Below are 16,219 nucleotides of genomic sequence, written 5' to 3' on the forward strand. Positions count from 1 at the left end.
GCGCCTTTTTTTTTCCTTCCGCGAGATTGTTTGCATGGGCGAGCTTTCGACGAGATCGTTGCTCGAGCTGTTTTACGAGCAGTTGTGCTGTCGTTCCAGCGCTCTTTTTTTTTTGAGCAGGCTCGATGAGTCGCGACCGGGTAACAATTTGTCAACGAATCAACGAGCCCAAACGTCTATCTTTTTTTCCAGCCCTTGGGGAAACGTTGACGCAACGAGGCAATTGCTCGGATACGTGGCTAGTTTGCATAGATAACGAGGGAGTAGAGTCGCGGGAGCGTGGGAATATTAGCTGAACAAGGATATCCCCTCGACTGTTGTTTCATTGGAAAAATAGTTTAGCCTCATTCATTCATTCGTTTATTTAAAGTGGTTAACTTATTATACAAAGTTATTGCACTACTGCTTACTTATTACTAGCTCATTTCCAATCTTCTTATCATCGACTTACATGACTCCTGCAGTGGTCCGGTGCTACTCAGGTAAAACTACAGACAAGATAAATAAGAAATGACAGACAGGGGGGGGGGGGGATAACTGAGAAATGAAACAAATGAGAATAATGAGAATTACATGACTCCTGTATTGTTTTAATACTGTTTGCAGTATCTCTTACTTCTCATCTATTGGGGCCCGCTGGCCGCCCTCTAGCTCGGGTACCTCGGGGTTGCTAAGCCCGTACTGTAGCTTTAAAAAACACCGCTACAGCCCCTGAGGGCTAGTTTAGCCTCGCAGCCCTAGAGGCTCGAACGTACCCAATGCTACTCCATAACTGCATCCTTAGGTGGATTCTACTTGGAAACCCACGTATCGCCACACTTTTCAGGAGAGAATATATAAAATCCTGTGCAACCGTAGAAGCCGAGCACATTCGTCGGCGCGTAGATGCAAATTCCGACGATAACATCTGTTCCCGCGGAACCTTAAAGTTTTACGCGCTCGTGTTTCGGCTGCGAGCTATTCTCGAACCCAAAACATTTTATCCTAATTCTTCTTTCGTTTCAACTGTAGTTCCGCGAATCTTTTACGCCTCCGACCGGCAGTCATCGTTTATCGTCGCGCGCGGAAAGCGAGCAGCGATTCGCAGCCGCGTCGTGATTTGCATAGAGAGGAGAAACGTTATCCGAGCGACTGCGAATCCCGCAAAGCGAGAAGTAGTTTCATTAATCTAATGGATTTCGATACGCGAAACGGAGGGTCCCGAGTAACGCGAGCCCTCGAAGTAATCAAAGCGATGGAGAGAAAAGGCGCGGGAAGTTTAAAGCTCCGCAGTTGACGAGTTGACGCGCGGAAACAATAGCGACGAAAAAGGAAAGGAGAAAAAAAAGGATACAGCGAAACGAAAGATGAGAGATAAAACACGGACGTCGCTGTGAAAACGTTTATTCTTCCGAGTAGATTCTTCCGCAATTATTTAATTGCAAGGTTCCCAGGAACGGGTGGCGCCCGTGGAAAAGAAAGAGACGCTTTTAGCCAACACTGTCGCCCTTTTTACGCTTCGCTTTTCACCAGATTTCCCGTCCGACGTGAAAAATTCACGCATCGGCGCTAGGCGGCCGCGCGACAAGAGCGCCGACGCTTGTTTTCTTTTCACCGGGCTGAAATTTTTAATTAGATGAAGGATGCCGCTATTAGCGGAGCGTTTAATTACGCGGAGAAGCCGAGTAGCGCCCGTGTTAAACGAGTGTCCCACGCGATGGATATCCCGCGACCCTGGAGTAAACGTCCCAATCGTGCGTACTTTCTCTAATGTACAAAAATTGAATATAAATTATGCATGACAATCTTTGTAAATTCTTGAGTGCCGGTGTGACAAGCATGCATTTACACGCAAGATTAAATTGATATTCGTTAAAGTGCAAACTACTTCGACAAAAAAGAGAATCTCTTACGAAGTTATCAATAGCGATATTGAAAAACTGAATCGAGTATAAAGCGGTCCATAGACGGTCAACAATATTGCGCAACATGGGTTGAACAATATTTTGACGGTGGCCCATGGACGGTCAATAATATTGACACACATATGATCACACTATTTTCCCCTCTGTGCAATATATTTTTAAAAGTTTGAATTTCGTACGATATATTGCACAAAGTCCAAATATTGAGCAACGATATTGACCGTCTATGAGCCGTTTAAATTGTGTATAATAATCTTTATAAACCTTACGAATGTACGGGATATTTCAATTCTTAAGGAGCCACTAAGAAAAAGTGTCGCTTATGAACCCCATGAATAATGATGTCGACTAAATTGAAAACGTCCACGTTTAAATTAGCGTCGGAATCAGACGTTCCTGGAGGATGGCGTTGAAAATGCCCCTAGAAAATGAAATTTTCCGAGCATCGCAAGGCCCCTCTCGCGCCAAGTGGGGCGTCCACGAGTAGACGGCATCGCGAGGTCTTTAATCGCGAGCTTTCAACGAGAAGAAAAGTACACCAAAGGAACCCATAATTTCTGCCCGATGCCTTCCAAAGGACGCTGTAACGCGGGCGTCGCGTCGCGTCGCGACAGGTTCTCCCTCCGATCGTGAAATTAATTCAAAGATTCCCCGCGTCGTCTAGGTACCACGGAAAATTCTCGGATTACCTGCCGTTGGCCACGATAAACGCTTAATTACGAGAATAAACTGCGGCCCCGGCGGAGTCTCATCATCGTCCGAAATTAAACGCTAAATCAGATTTTAAAGCTCTTTCTCGGGACAGCCGCGACGCTCCACGCCCGAGGAGCCTTAATTGCGAGGATATTAAAATACACAGTCCGTCTGGTAAATAACTGGACCGAATTTTTCGTCCTGAGCCCGCAAACACCTAGTACGAATAATTCATTTCAACGAGAATTGATGGAGGTTTCAAAATTGAATAGATCGGCGTTGTATATCGTATTATACAAAATTATCAGGACGAATGATAGTCTAGAATAACTATTAACGAGTCAGTGAATAAATCTTCAATGAAAACGAAACCTAATCTTGAAGATTCTTGGGATTCTTAACACTTTCGAGTTTTCGAAAAGAAGCGCAGACTTGGACGCTAACAGAGATTCGGCTTTTTTTAGACAAGCCCAGCAAGGCTTCTGTAGCCAATCCTTCATCTTTTTTTTCACGTAAACGATAAATTCGTGGACGTATGTGCGGCAATTTGGTAGAGGTTTGCGATACGGTATGCGTGTACGGTACAAATCAGGCGTACCGTTCCCGGACGCTTCTCTCGACGCGTCGCGACGGCTGCTCGCGATCCAGCCTCCTGTCGAACCCTCCTGCTTGCTATTATGGTAGCCGAATCGTTCCCTCCGCGGCTCAATTCGCGAATTTTCCTGGTTGCCGTTTTAGTACGCGAGTCGCCTCCGCCGTGGCCAGTTTGGCTCGTCTTGGTGGTCGGACTAACCTATTCGTCGTGGTAATCGGATTAGTTCTTCGAACAAAAACGAGCTCCTGTTTCTCTCTGTGTGTTCAATCGAGACGTAAACCTTAATAAATATTTGTGAACGTAGGAGACTCTAAGATGTCTCTCAAACTTGAAACTTCTCGCTAGTAAATTTAATTTAAAAGAGACACAAGCATCGTCAAGAAGAAGTCCATCCATTTATAATAGATTGTTTATTTTATTATTCTTCTTGGTAAGGGAAGTATTCCTTCCTCTTCATTCCGTGAGAAATAAAACGGCACAGTTTTCTCGGTGCGCGCAGTGAACAGCGCGGTTAAAGTGTCCAAGAGTCGTGTTGGCCGCCTAGTTCCTCCGGAGATACACCCAGAGCTCTTTCCTTTTATTTCAATGAGACTTTCAGTCGTTCTATCGGGGGTCTCGCTAAAGATAAAGTTAAAGATTGTCCCAGCGAAGTAGCTCGATCAATTAAAGAGCAAGAAGTCCTCCGTACGGGTTCTCCAACGTTTGACACGGTCTCTTCGTTGCTGTCATACGGAAGACGACACCAGCGAACGAAGATCGAACGAGTCGGAGGAGCACGGTATCGCGCGGCATGGTACACTACGGATGCGCGAAAACCGACAGCGGTGGAGTCGAGTGCTTCGTCGAGTTCAGTGAGGGACATTTCTCGATACCGTTTTCCTTTTTGCTATTCCGTTTCATACAACGATAACCAAGGGGTGGGCATAGTCGTGAATAATGGAGGACGAATTTTTGATAGTTCCATAATCGAGTGCTTTTTATTCTCAACTAGCTGCGACCCGCGTGAAATTATATTCCTATTTTATATATGCACCTGCATCCCGCGATGTCACCCATGTGAAATACAGTATTGTCTCGGAATAAGCAACTCGCTATCCTCTGCGACGTATACATCATACAGGAAACGTCCGTGGAAAATTTCAATTTTCTGGATTCAAGGGTCTAGGTTCCAGGGTAGCATGGGAGTTGATATGTCACCGAATCAGGGATTTCATTCCTACATATATAGATAACTTGTTACGTCGCCCTTTAACGAACATTAATTAAGTTGAAAGGTGAAACACTTACAATACAGAAGAGTGACTCTCTCCTTAGGAATTTAAATACCGCATAAATTCTATCGCGATGATTCATCGAACTACGTTACCCCTTTAACCATGCCCGCCACGTCGGCTTACCAAGACGCCACATACGCAACGATATTTCGCGGAGCAATTTCGACGATAATTGCAAAGTGTGCGGGTTTGTAGCGTACAACCTGTGGCGCGACGCAGCTGCGTTGAATGGCAGCAACGGCTTTGTCACACGACTATCGTTATAACGGTTCGTACGACCCTTCGTAGAACAATGCGAACCATGGACGCGACGATTTATCATACCACGACTCGACACGACGAAGTGCAACGATAGTTATACCGACTCGTCGTACGTTGTTCCCCCGCCCCCCTCCTCCTCCTCCTCCTCCTCCTCCCGCAGACATAACGACCTGTTGCTCGACGAATCTTCCCGAAAAGTAATAGGGTAGAGTTGTCGAAGTTGGACCGCTTCGTAGTTAGAGGTTTCTTCGACTGCGATAAGAATTCGATGGAGCGACGATTTAGAAGAATATCTCTAGGACTCGCAGCATCCGTCTAGCCTTGAGAATTCTCTCTGCACTTTGTCTTTATACAAACATCTCCTCCCGATCGATTCTCCGAAAGTTTAGTACGAAAATCCCTTTAATTCCTCGCGTACCTTTAAATTAATTTCGCAGCGACCTAATTAAACCCCAGAACTGCGAGGTTCCGGCACGTTTCAGCGATTCCGTCCCAGTGCCCGTCCAGGCGAAACAAACTCGCTGCGCGAGATTTCGAGCAGAGGGCGAGAAATCGGCTGTCGGGTGGACGTAAGATGAAATTAATGAAAAAAGCTGTCGTCGAGGAACGGACGGATTACTTCTCCGACAGTAGTCGTTCCATTTCACGCGCAATTTACCGAGGACGGGCCGCGGTAAAAAGCCTTTGCATGATTGCTTTTGCCCGGGGAACGAACAAAAGAGACGCCACGGCTCGGCCGAGGGAAAGGAGATCGCTAAGCGTGCAACCAATGACAAATCGCTCCATCGAACGGTCGTTAATTACGCGCCGGTTTCGAAGGGATCGACTGTTTCGGAGAGCAATCTCGCTCGAGCCGTTTAATTTGATATATTTCCCATCGCTTCCCCGCTATTTCTGTTGCTCGATCGCGAAAATAGAGGAATCCAGGGTGGCCAGCTCCCAGATGCCGGGGGATCACAAGGTGGGCGCGATGACGAAGCTGGTGGAGGTCCTCGCTACCATCGGGTCCGTTCTGTTGGTGCTTGTCACGTTTCCGTTCTCTTTGTGCTTCACGTTCAAGGTCGTGCAGGAGTACGAGAGGGCTGTGGTCTTCAGGATGGGACGCTTGAAGGAGGGAGCTTATGGACCAGGTAAGGCTTAGGGCACTGTTTTTAACGAAAACCCGGTTCTGGACGTGGCTGCTGGAATTTTCGATACTTTTGTTGTTTGATAGTGTAAGAATTAGCTAATCAGCGTTCGTGGGCGACACACGACCATTGGCTCTCTTTTGTTTAAAAACAATTAAGAGAGTGTCGCGTCATCGACAACCGGCGACGAACAGACAGTCGTTCGGCAGATTGAGCAGGAGTCGGTCGCAATAAAAGTCACATTAACTGGAATTTATGTTGACACCTATCCCAAAAACACGCGTCACAATAGAATCGTAAGTGCTTGATAGAGCAATTCGTCGCTCATTTTCAACAGGAACGTTCTTCGTGATGCCCTGCGTGGACAGTTGCGTCCGTGTGGATTTGAGGACGGTATCCTTCGACGTCCCTCCGCAGGAAGTCCTCACCAAGGACTCCGTGACAGTGAGCGTCGATGCGGTGGTCTACTACCGCATAAAGGAGCCCCTGAACGCCGTCGTCAAGATAGCAAATTACAGGTAAGCCACGTTCCCCCATTTGAAGCTTCGACGCCGCGACCGCGTCGCGTTATAAATTCCCAAAAATTCCTTCCCCCTTCCACTATAGTCGGAGTAATCGCGTGCCTCGAGCAGACGATCTCATTTCGCTCCGTAGTGGCACGAAAAAAAATTGGCAGAAAAATAGAAGAAAAGAAAAGGAGGAAAAATGAGGTCGTTGGAATAGCTGGCCACCGTTCTCTCTCGATTTGAACGGAACGGGAAATACGACGCGGGGCGTCGCGACATCGTCGAGCAATTTTTTCGTGGCGCCGCCCCGTCGAATCGAAAGTTTGCTCGTCGGTCACGCGAACCGGAAATTCGTCGGAATTACGATGAAATTAGTCAGGATCGGGTAACGTTCAACTTAATGAAGCCAACAAGCTTTTCTCGAAAAACGGAAACGAACGTCTTTCGAGCGTTTCTTTTTTTTTTTTTTTTTTGTCCCGTCTTCCATTCCGAACGTTGAATTAAGAAGGAACCAAGCATCGCGAGCGAAACGGCTCCCGACATTCTGGGGATACCGTGAATTAATTGGAATTCCTTGGCTGGAGGGTAAATTAACCTGGACACGATTTTCTGAAATTTTAATTAGGATCGCGGGTGTCGTATAGTTTCGAGAGACGACACCGTCTCGAGAGGGAATCAACGACGAGAGAAATACGAGCTACGGGTGGTCTTCGAGGAATGACGAGAGCGTGGCGAAATTACTTAGTTAATTCGCAGGGTGCGTAGAGTCTCCGATTAATCGCACGAAAGTTACGCGTTCGATTCAGGAAGCCGAATCGGTTTCCGCTCGAACGATGCAAATTCCATTCGAATCGACGGGGAGTCCGTTTTCTCCTCGATTTTCGACGACTTGCTGGAAGACTGCCGTAAACTTTTCGTTCGCTTGCGGACTAACCGCAATATAACTGTATCTCTCGTGAAAAGAGGATGTTGAAAATCGCTCGTCAAGAGTTGATGCAGCCGATTTTTACGGCATCCTTATTAACTTTTTTTTCTCCGGCACGTACAGCCAGAAATTCTCCGCCACGGAAAAAAAGACAAACGAAAGAATGGCTGAGCGTAGAAAACGGCTGACACTGGATTTATCGTCTGCCTACTGAGAACAAGCCGGCCCCCGTTCTGGTCCCGTTAGGTGCGTTTTTAAGTCTCACACGTGACAGCTTCCATGGGTCGGCCGACGTTTAATTAACTAGAACGTGCCGCCTCGGTGTTCAATTATGGGAAATACGGCGGCGTAATTAAAGTTACACGCGTATTTATGCCGTCGGTCAAAAAATTCGGCAAGGTCCACGGGGGAAAGTAATTGCGATCTTTACGTTTCATTCTACCCGCCTTGACGAAAAACTCGTCTTGCGAAGCGCGGGTTGCACGTTTCGACGTGACACGACGGAAATTAGATTGTTCCGCGGGAAACAACGCGTGGAAAGCATTAGTCACGCGGTAATATTGTTCGAGTCGTTTAGAGTCTTGCTGAAATAATGCTCGACGGGAATCGTCGAGTCTCAAGACCTTGGAAGAAAAAATATTTTCGAAACTTGGGGGATAAACTGGTTGCTAAGGGTGAGTTTTCAGTCTACTTCCAAATTGACAAAATTACATCCGAATTCTGCTCGGATGATCGATCGATTTATGCATAATCGTTCCGAGTTAACCCATTTGCATAATTAACGCATATATGCGCGCAATTTACTTGGAAATTGAATTCAAATAAAATATTGTCGATAAGAACGAATTTTCCACTTTTCCGTGTGATGCAAATGGGTTAATCAAAGTATACTCCACTGGAAAGAAAGTTCGATACGTAAATCTGTGAAACTCCACTTCTCCCTTAACCCTTCGCAGTCCAGACCTTCCGATTTCGGTACGGTTCTGTCGAGTCTCACTCGACGTGCAGCGAATGGTTAACAATATACACACGTGACCCGCGTAAACGTCACAAGTATTATACGTTGCAAGTATTATACTCCATTTTCTGTAAAAGGACGTCTCGACGCAAACGTTGAAAAGCTCCACCGTCCGCGGTTCGGAAACGTGAACCATTAACTGCAAAACATACAGTAAAACGCACGTTACGAAAACAAAAAGCTTAGTTTCGACTCGACAAATAATGCGGGTTTCGGTAAACAAAGAGTCGAATCGGAGAACAAAGGGCACGGGGATACAGAGTTACGCGAATTATTTTTCCCGATTGTAATCTTTTATCCGCATGGTATTGAATTCAGGGGATGTAACAAACAAATGATTATTAGTTACTTGTTGAATTAAAGTCGAAAGTTACATGTAGGGCATGGAATATTTCACAATAAAGGATTCAAAAATATAATTGTTTAATTACGTTGAAATATTTTTGTGTGGGAAAATCGGTGGCAAATGTAGTTAAAATTAATTAAAATAAATTGAAAGACAGTAATCATTACTTTTAACAATTACTGTCCATGTAACTGCAATTACTTGAACACCATCGTTCGAATCACCAATCAAGAAAACTGACGACCCCACATTGGAGAAAATATTCTCCAATAAATTGATATACTTTCCATTCGTAATCGGTTATCAAAATAAAATATTCTCCGCTCTATTTCAGTCACTCGACTCGACTGCTGGCTGCCAGCACGCTGAGAACAGTCCTCGGGACGAGGAGTTTGGCCGAGATCCTGTCAGAGCGGGAGAACATCTCGCACACCATGCAGACGTCTTTGGACGAGGCCACGGATCCTTGGGGTGTTAAGGTTGAACGCGTCGAAATGTGAGTGCATTCAATCTTGATACGATTACCCGATACTCGAAAGGCAATGCGCGACAAATCACCCCGGTAGGCTTCTCTCTGCTCTTCAGCCGGGACCATCTTCTTGCAGATTTCATTAACGTGTTCCTCGCATTCAAAGCGTCGCGAACACATTGTGCGATAGGTTCCATTGCATCGAATCAAGCCATGACTGAAACACTATCTCCCATACAACTTTCTATGTTCTACGTGTATTCTATCCCTTCTTCTTACTTTTCCTTCAAGTTTCTACTTCGCGTCGAGGACCGAGACACTGTACTTCGTTTGTGTACGTAGTAATATTTCTTGAAATATTGCATCTCGTTTATAATATTTCGATCGAGCGTATCATTTATCGCGTGCAACGGTATTCTAGGTATCTTTTCTCTAAATTTTACCCACCTCGCGCCAAGGAAAACGAAGAACGTAGGCGGCCAAACACAATCGAAAGTCGCTCGCTGGGAATAGGAAAACTATCGATCATCGCGAGACGATCGAATGTTTGATGTATATTGCACCGGTAAATATCATTCCTCGTGGAAAAGAGGTTATCGTCGGCGCGGTTACGTTGCGCCGAAAGTGTATTGCACTCCATTGAGCTTATTGGAAAGGATCCACGGTGAAATATAACCCCGATCGAGACGCGTCACGACGGTCTCTGTGGAATCATTCAAGCTCCGCTATTGTACACGATATTGCGGGAATTTTCCAAAATTCCCTGACACTGCTCTCGCTCTTCCACCCTCCGCGCGGTAATCGTTTCTTTCTCCGCTGTCGCGTTCCAATTTCGAATCGATCCACGAGACCGTATTATCGCCGAGGGGGAGCTCGTTCGAGTCCAATATGTGCTCGAGGATCGGAATTAATTCGACGTTTAAGTATCCTTTTGCTAGAGGCGAGACTCGGAGAAATTGACGTTTCATTCGAACGGGAGCTCGTATCGTAACTCGTTTGGGACAACACTCCGTTTTCGAGTGCTTCCAACTTGCTGGACGTCGATCTCTTACAATTAGAGGTAACACTCGACCGATGTATTTCTCGTCACGCGAGAGGAGGTACACCTTCGAACTCTGATACGCGCCAATCGATACCGTGGCGATGAAATATTCATCGGTCAGACTATCCTTTTGTGCATGCAGTATCAGGAAGTAGCCTCGGTACCGAGAAGTCATCGAAACGTATCACCTCAGAACGAGAATCAAGGCATACATCGAAACGACTAATTGCAACAAATTTGTAAACGTTCTGACGAAAGGTTCGAAAATATTTTCATTTTCCTGGTGATAAATTGTAAGGTGCCGTCGATACGATCGAACGTGAACTGAATTCCAATGCGGGTAATTGCGAATAAACACACCCTTTAATAAACATGGTGTAAAACAACACCTGTAGACATAAAAACCGATACGAGTATAAATATAATGAAAACGTGACGCTGCCAAGCGTTACGAGCCAGAGTGACGCGTTGCTCGACGAGCGTGAACGCACGAGGGTGCACGCAGGTACGTGGAGGCGCATAAATGCGAGCGCTCGAGTGTGACATCGACTCCTCGATAGGCTATCCAAAAAATGAGAGCCCTTTCGGCTCGACGTGCAAGGACTTCGCGCGCCCCGATACCCAGACAGTCGTGTGGTTCTGAGACCGAAAAATAGCTCGAGTGATTTTCCAAGGAGGTTCTTTAAGGGGTGCGCCGAAGGGTGCATCAAAGGGACGTTCCCTGAAGGCTCCCTGTGAATGCTCCCTCGTCGTTTACATACGACCATCGTGTCCGGAGTTACTATTAAATTCTCTTTCGTATCATATCGTAGAATTTGAATTTATTGTAATGTGATATTACAGAACTTCGGATTATACAACAGTTTTTGTTGTGTTTTGTTTTTGAGACGATTCACCGAACGAAATGAACTTGTATATATCATGGAAACTGCGATTTTTCTTTTAAGTAGCCACGAACGCGCAGCCACGTAGCGATTGGGAGCGGTAGTTAGGAGCGGGTATAGGCTCAGAGCGCTCAATATAATCTTACGTGTTTTTACGCGGATGTAATATCGTTTTTCTTAAAATAACATAGCTTATGCTACTTCGTAGAAAGCAAGGAAGCTATTGTTCAAGTTTGGTTTTTGAAATTTTTGTGTACATACAAACAAACGCTGTCTCTTTATATAATAGCAAGATTAATTCTACCCTCATTTTCGATTACTGATATATTTGAACACCCGCCGCGCAGGATTTAAAATGGAATTGAAAACGTGTCGAAAATGTGCACATTCGAAGTAGAACTATTTCAAACGATCAAACGGAACAGCGAAATGTTAATAACGAACGGCCGTGCGCGTTAGCATAGAGAATGTAGCGAATTGCAGAGTGCATTTTGGTGGCATACGTCGCGTAAAACAAATTTTTCCAACCTATTTTCGTCGCGGAACATTGTTCCCATCGCGATGCATTCACGGAACTGTTGTAATTTTAAAACGAACGTTTTATCTTTGACAACCGAATCAAATCGAAAATGTACACGTACAATTTAGAAAATCACTCGCATGTGGAAGTTGCTTTCTACGAAGCATGGAGTTCATGCAACATTTCACTATTACGTTATATTTCTTTACTCGAATGGTAAAATTTCTATCTATTCGGAAATATTCTGTTAGTTTCGACATATAACGGATAAATGATTATCGATCCTCCATCAGGAGTTGGAAATTTTCACGTAACACGGTTTGGGAAACGCTGGCGTGAAACATCCGCGCTCTTCGCGTATTTGGGTCAGCGTTCGCTGCGTGTCTTGTCGCTTAAAAAATGGCCAACGCCTACCGAATGGGGGAAACGTAAAAAGCGGAGGAAGTAGAGTTTTATTCCGGTCGAGTGTAACTGGCTCAAGGAAGCCGCGCTTTTTGCATCAACTTAAAGCCACCCTTGAATGTACGGCACGCCGCTACACGAAGGAAAACGAGAACGCGGAACGCTTGGCTCTCGCCGCTGTCGCGCATAACTTACACCGAAAATCTAGACATTTTTTAACCGGCTGTATCCGTATTCGAAAGTTGACCAAAAGTATTTCGTCACGTTAAATGCCCGCAACAGTATTACTGTGGAAGGTTTACGATGGTTTACGGTGAAAGGATTTAGCTACTTTTCAAATGATACAAAGTATATACAAATATGGACGAATGCCACTATCTAAATTGTTTAATTAAGGGTTTGTGTGTCTAATGTGCCTCTACACTAAATTCGACTTCTGAAGAATCGTTTGATACATTATAAGAAAAAATATGTGTCAAGTTTCGAACCTGTGCATTCGACCCTCTCGTTTCCATTTTCGTCAAAGTGTTTAAGCGCTGAGTGCAGCCCAAAGGCATTAACTTTTTACGAGGTCAGCGCTTCAGTTCTTCGGAAACAGACTGTAGGTTAACTGTCTAAACGCATCAGCCGAGAGAACTCGTCCCGACGTCGAATTCGAAACGATCGCTCGTGGAACCGTATTCTTCCCTCCGAAAACGGGGCCATCGAAGAGCCAACGTAAAACAACCGAAGAATCTTCTTTATTCCAGTCGCGTTCCCATAACTGTCTCGGGGAACTTGGACTCTTCGCCGTAACTCGAAACTACCCTCGAATACGCTTCCACGCTTTTATGTATTGAACGTTTCATAACGCGTGGCATCCGATTCCCTCAAACAGTTCATACGACTGTGTGTCCAAGTTGTCGCATCCGAGCTAACTTTGCGTTTCGGCAATCCTACTTCCGAATCTCGCTTTTAGTTTACCCTTTACCGCAGAGTTGACCTCACTGTTACGTCAAGTATTACTCTGTTTAATTTCTTTTTACGTTGGAAAATTTCTTTTCTCGAATGGTAATTGTAGAATCGCTGTTTTTCTTCGCTTTAATATTCTTCACTTTTCTATATTCTCTTGCAAATTGTTCGTGAGGTCATTCAACAAGTTGTCATAGGTCAGGTGAGGATGCTTGGCCCCTATTAGAAAAGCGCTATTAAACATTCCGCATTGAAAATTGTTGCATCCGTTTCATGAGGTCCCTCGAGTCTTCTTCAGCCTTGTAGTTGTACTGTTACTGTGCAAGGCTTTTACATGTTTGAACGACTTCTTGTCGTATCGTATCGTATTTGTACCTCGAATTTCATCTTCGATACTTCGGTATATTTTCATTAGCATCCCTAATCGATCTCTAAGCAGCGAACGTTAAAATTAGTCGTGTCTCGTGGAACACCCTGTAGGCGTGTAAACGGGCAGACACAGAGGCAGGTACACGGAACGAAAGGTAACGGATGTCCCTGATTTAGAAAGGACGTTCGACTTCCGGTGCAGCTGCAACGAGCCATGGCCACGGAGGCGGAAGCTACACGGGAGGCACGAGCAAAAGTGATTGCGGCGGAAGGAGAGATGTTGGCTTCCCGTGCTCTGAAAGAGGCCAGCGACGTCATTTCCATGAGTCCAGCAGCCCTTCAGGTACGCTCCACATTGTCTCTACAGTGAAACGTCTGAAATATTCTTCATTTTCCACGCGGCGGCGACGAAACTACATACTCTCTTCCATAGGGGTCATCCACGTAACGACTTATCGTCAAATAATCCCTACGACTATTTCTAATACTAGACATTTCAACTGTAAATTAATCTGCAAATTAAAACCAAGTCCAAAGTGCGTAATGAAATAACAAAATCACTAACTCAATGGGTTATCTTCTTCCTCGACGAAGACAATCCAAGTTAATCGACGCTCAAGGCGAGACTATTCGACGATTCATCGCCACGAGAAACGGTTACATCTGACTCCTGTATCGTCGAGATAAATCTCTGGAAATCGGGTAATTATTCCAAGTTCATTGCGTCGCTGGTAAACTTCTAAAATCGTTCGCCTCGTCTCGCCTTGCGCTTTGAAAACTTTTCAATTGCGCCCGCCCCTCTAGCCTTTCGTATAACCATACAGATGGCACAATTAGTTTCGCAATTACCCGCTCTCTAATTAAAAGATCTCGTCGACGACCCGTTGAAGGAAGAAAGGTAGGAAGCGAGGCGGCGCCCAACGTAATTAAAAATTAATCCAATGCCGGGAGATAGAGCCCGTTTCCTTACTCGCTTTTCACGCCAGCAGCTTAGATACCTGCAGACGCTGAGCAACATATCCGCGGAGAAGAACTCGACCATCATCTTTCCGCTGCCTGTGGAACTGCTAACGCCGTTCCTCAACGGCGGTTTCCGGGGGAACGTCAATCAGAACGCGGAGCAGGGGGACGCAAAGTCGGTTAAAGTTCAGTGCGACGTTCACTCGAACCTCGACAATCTTCGGGTGATGACACAGTAAGGTACGTGGAAATATGTAGAAGGCGTTGGTGAAAGGTGTTTTAGGTGACAGCAGATTTTATAGACGGATCTGAGGCCTCGAAAAGTAAAAATTTCATTTTTCATCGACGGTGACTTTGACTCCTTTGAGAATGCCTAATACCTTTCTGAATAACTCGACGTGGAAAGAATGAATTTAATATCACACGTATTATTACATAGAGCTACAATTTTCAACAGATATCGATCCTCGACTTATCCTCTCTATTTCGAAATCCTAACAACAAGAAACTTTGAAAAACGCTGCCAACTCGCGATATTGCTCGACATATCAATGGAAGGAAGCTTTCGCTCGCCTCGGTAGCGATGAAACGATGCGCGCGCGTCGAAAAGGAAAAAGAGGTCTCGATCGTTGGACTTAAAAGCAATTATGGCGATATTCGAGTCGAGCGACTCGCAATTGATACCTCGTCCCGCGATAAATAAAGGTGGATTGGGAGTCGTGGGAAAAGGAATTTCGCCAACGTCGAACAACCACGTCAGATTAATTGCACGGCCTTTGATCCAATTCACTGGTAAGCAGATATACTTGATCGGAAACCGATACGCGTGTATCCGTGCTCGTCGCCGTTCACTGCTCGTCAAAGCGCCCAATCCTTTGACCTAATTGCATTTTCGTACCGTGCAAACGGACCCGTTTCTGAGTAATTTCAAGCCGTTCGCCGAATTTTCACGCGGCTGATAAATGAACGCCGGATACGTTCCACTATTTCTCTAACAAATCGTCGCTTCGCTTCGCTTCTAATCCCTGCGTAAAGGAGTCAAATAAATGTCCTCTCAAAAATCCTCGCTCTTAGAATTTCTTAATTCATCTATCATTCGAAAGGATACAAGAAACGTGTTTCGTTTCCTTCTTCGGAGCTTCTTTAATTCGTACGAATGACCCGTTAATTTTGTTCTAGATTCACATAGAGTTTAATTCAAGCTGTCTAATTAAACGCAGAGGAAGACAACTTCCTCTCGACATCGTTTGAACGTTCTCGCGGTCGGGTCTAGTCGAGATTCTTGCACGAACGAGCGAGTTAGCAGCCCGCGGTGCGTAAATAAATACCATCGTAGGAATTCGGACGTGCGTGCGGGTACTTGGTCGACTCGAGTCGAGCTTTCGTATCACGTTCGGAGCGAAACAGCGTGCCATGAAAGTACAGGAAACTTCGAGTTCAGAAAGAGTGAAACGTACGTGCCACGTCGACGACGTCGTCTTCGCGACGCGGTGGAAGTTACGTCAGCTTAATGGCGACAAGAGACACGGCATCTTTACAGAATATATATATATATTTTTTTTTTTTTTTTTTTTTTTTTTTTAGTACCACACACTTATACTGTGCACAAAATACGTAGATTTTACTTGTTTATTACTGGACTGCGGATTTTATGCACTAATGTTCAAGAAATTACAAAATGCACGTAATATGCAAGAATATAATAAACATTGAGAGTAAAGTTGATATTATAATATTTGCAGAGTAAAATAAATTTCTATTTGTGTTTAATTTTTGTAGGTACGTATACAAAGATTTTATTTTACATAAAGATCCCGCAGTCTATTTATAGTATTGTAGAATTATATTCCACAATTAAAATGATAATATCGATATTCCGTATTGCATAAGTACACGTGCCCTTCGGTCATGTTTACCATTAATTATAATGTGTACTAATTCGAACCCTAAATGCATAAAATAATATATATCAC

General features: G+C 44.9%; 1 protein-coding gene across 12 annotated transcripts in view; it reads left to right on the top strand.

Moving 5' to 3' along the window:
- The window catches only part of LOC128887785 (band 7 protein AGAP004871-like), a 207,098-nt gene extending 191,196 nt beyond the window's left edge, over positions 1-15,902 (top strand). For 8 of the 12 annotated variants that reach the window (XM_054144117.1, XM_054144105.1, XM_054144111.1 and 5 more), the window contains 6 exons: positions 5,645-5,857; positions 6,192-6,372; positions 8,984-9,145; positions 13,464-13,629; positions 14,273-14,486; positions 14,704-15,902. In XM_054144117.1, coding sequence (XP_054000092.1) covers positions 5,671-5,857; positions 6,192-6,372; positions 8,984-9,145; positions 13,464-13,629; positions 14,273-14,485 — 909 coding nt within the window. In that variant the 5' untranslated portion in view covers positions 5,645-5,670 and the 3' untranslated portion in view covers position 14,486; positions 14,704-15,902. Of the gene's footprint in view, positions 1-3,348; positions 4,044-5,644; positions 5,858-6,191; positions 6,373-8,983; positions 9,146-13,463; positions 13,630-14,272; positions 14,487-14,703 lie in introns of those variants that run through there. The other 4 variants (XM_054144116.1, XM_054144108.1, XM_054144109.1 and 1 more) reach the window with 4 other exon arrangements.
- The last annotated feature ends 317 nt before the right edge of the window (positions 15,903-16,219 follow it).

Source organism: Hylaeus anthracinus, unplaced genomic scaffold (assembly GCF_026225885.1).
Source record: "Hylaeus anthracinus isolate JK02 unplaced genomic scaffold, UHH_iyHylAnth1.0_haploid 11989, whole genome shotgun sequence".
NCBI lineage: Eukaryota > Metazoa > Arthropoda > Insecta > Hymenoptera > Colletidae > Hylaeus > Hylaeus anthracinus.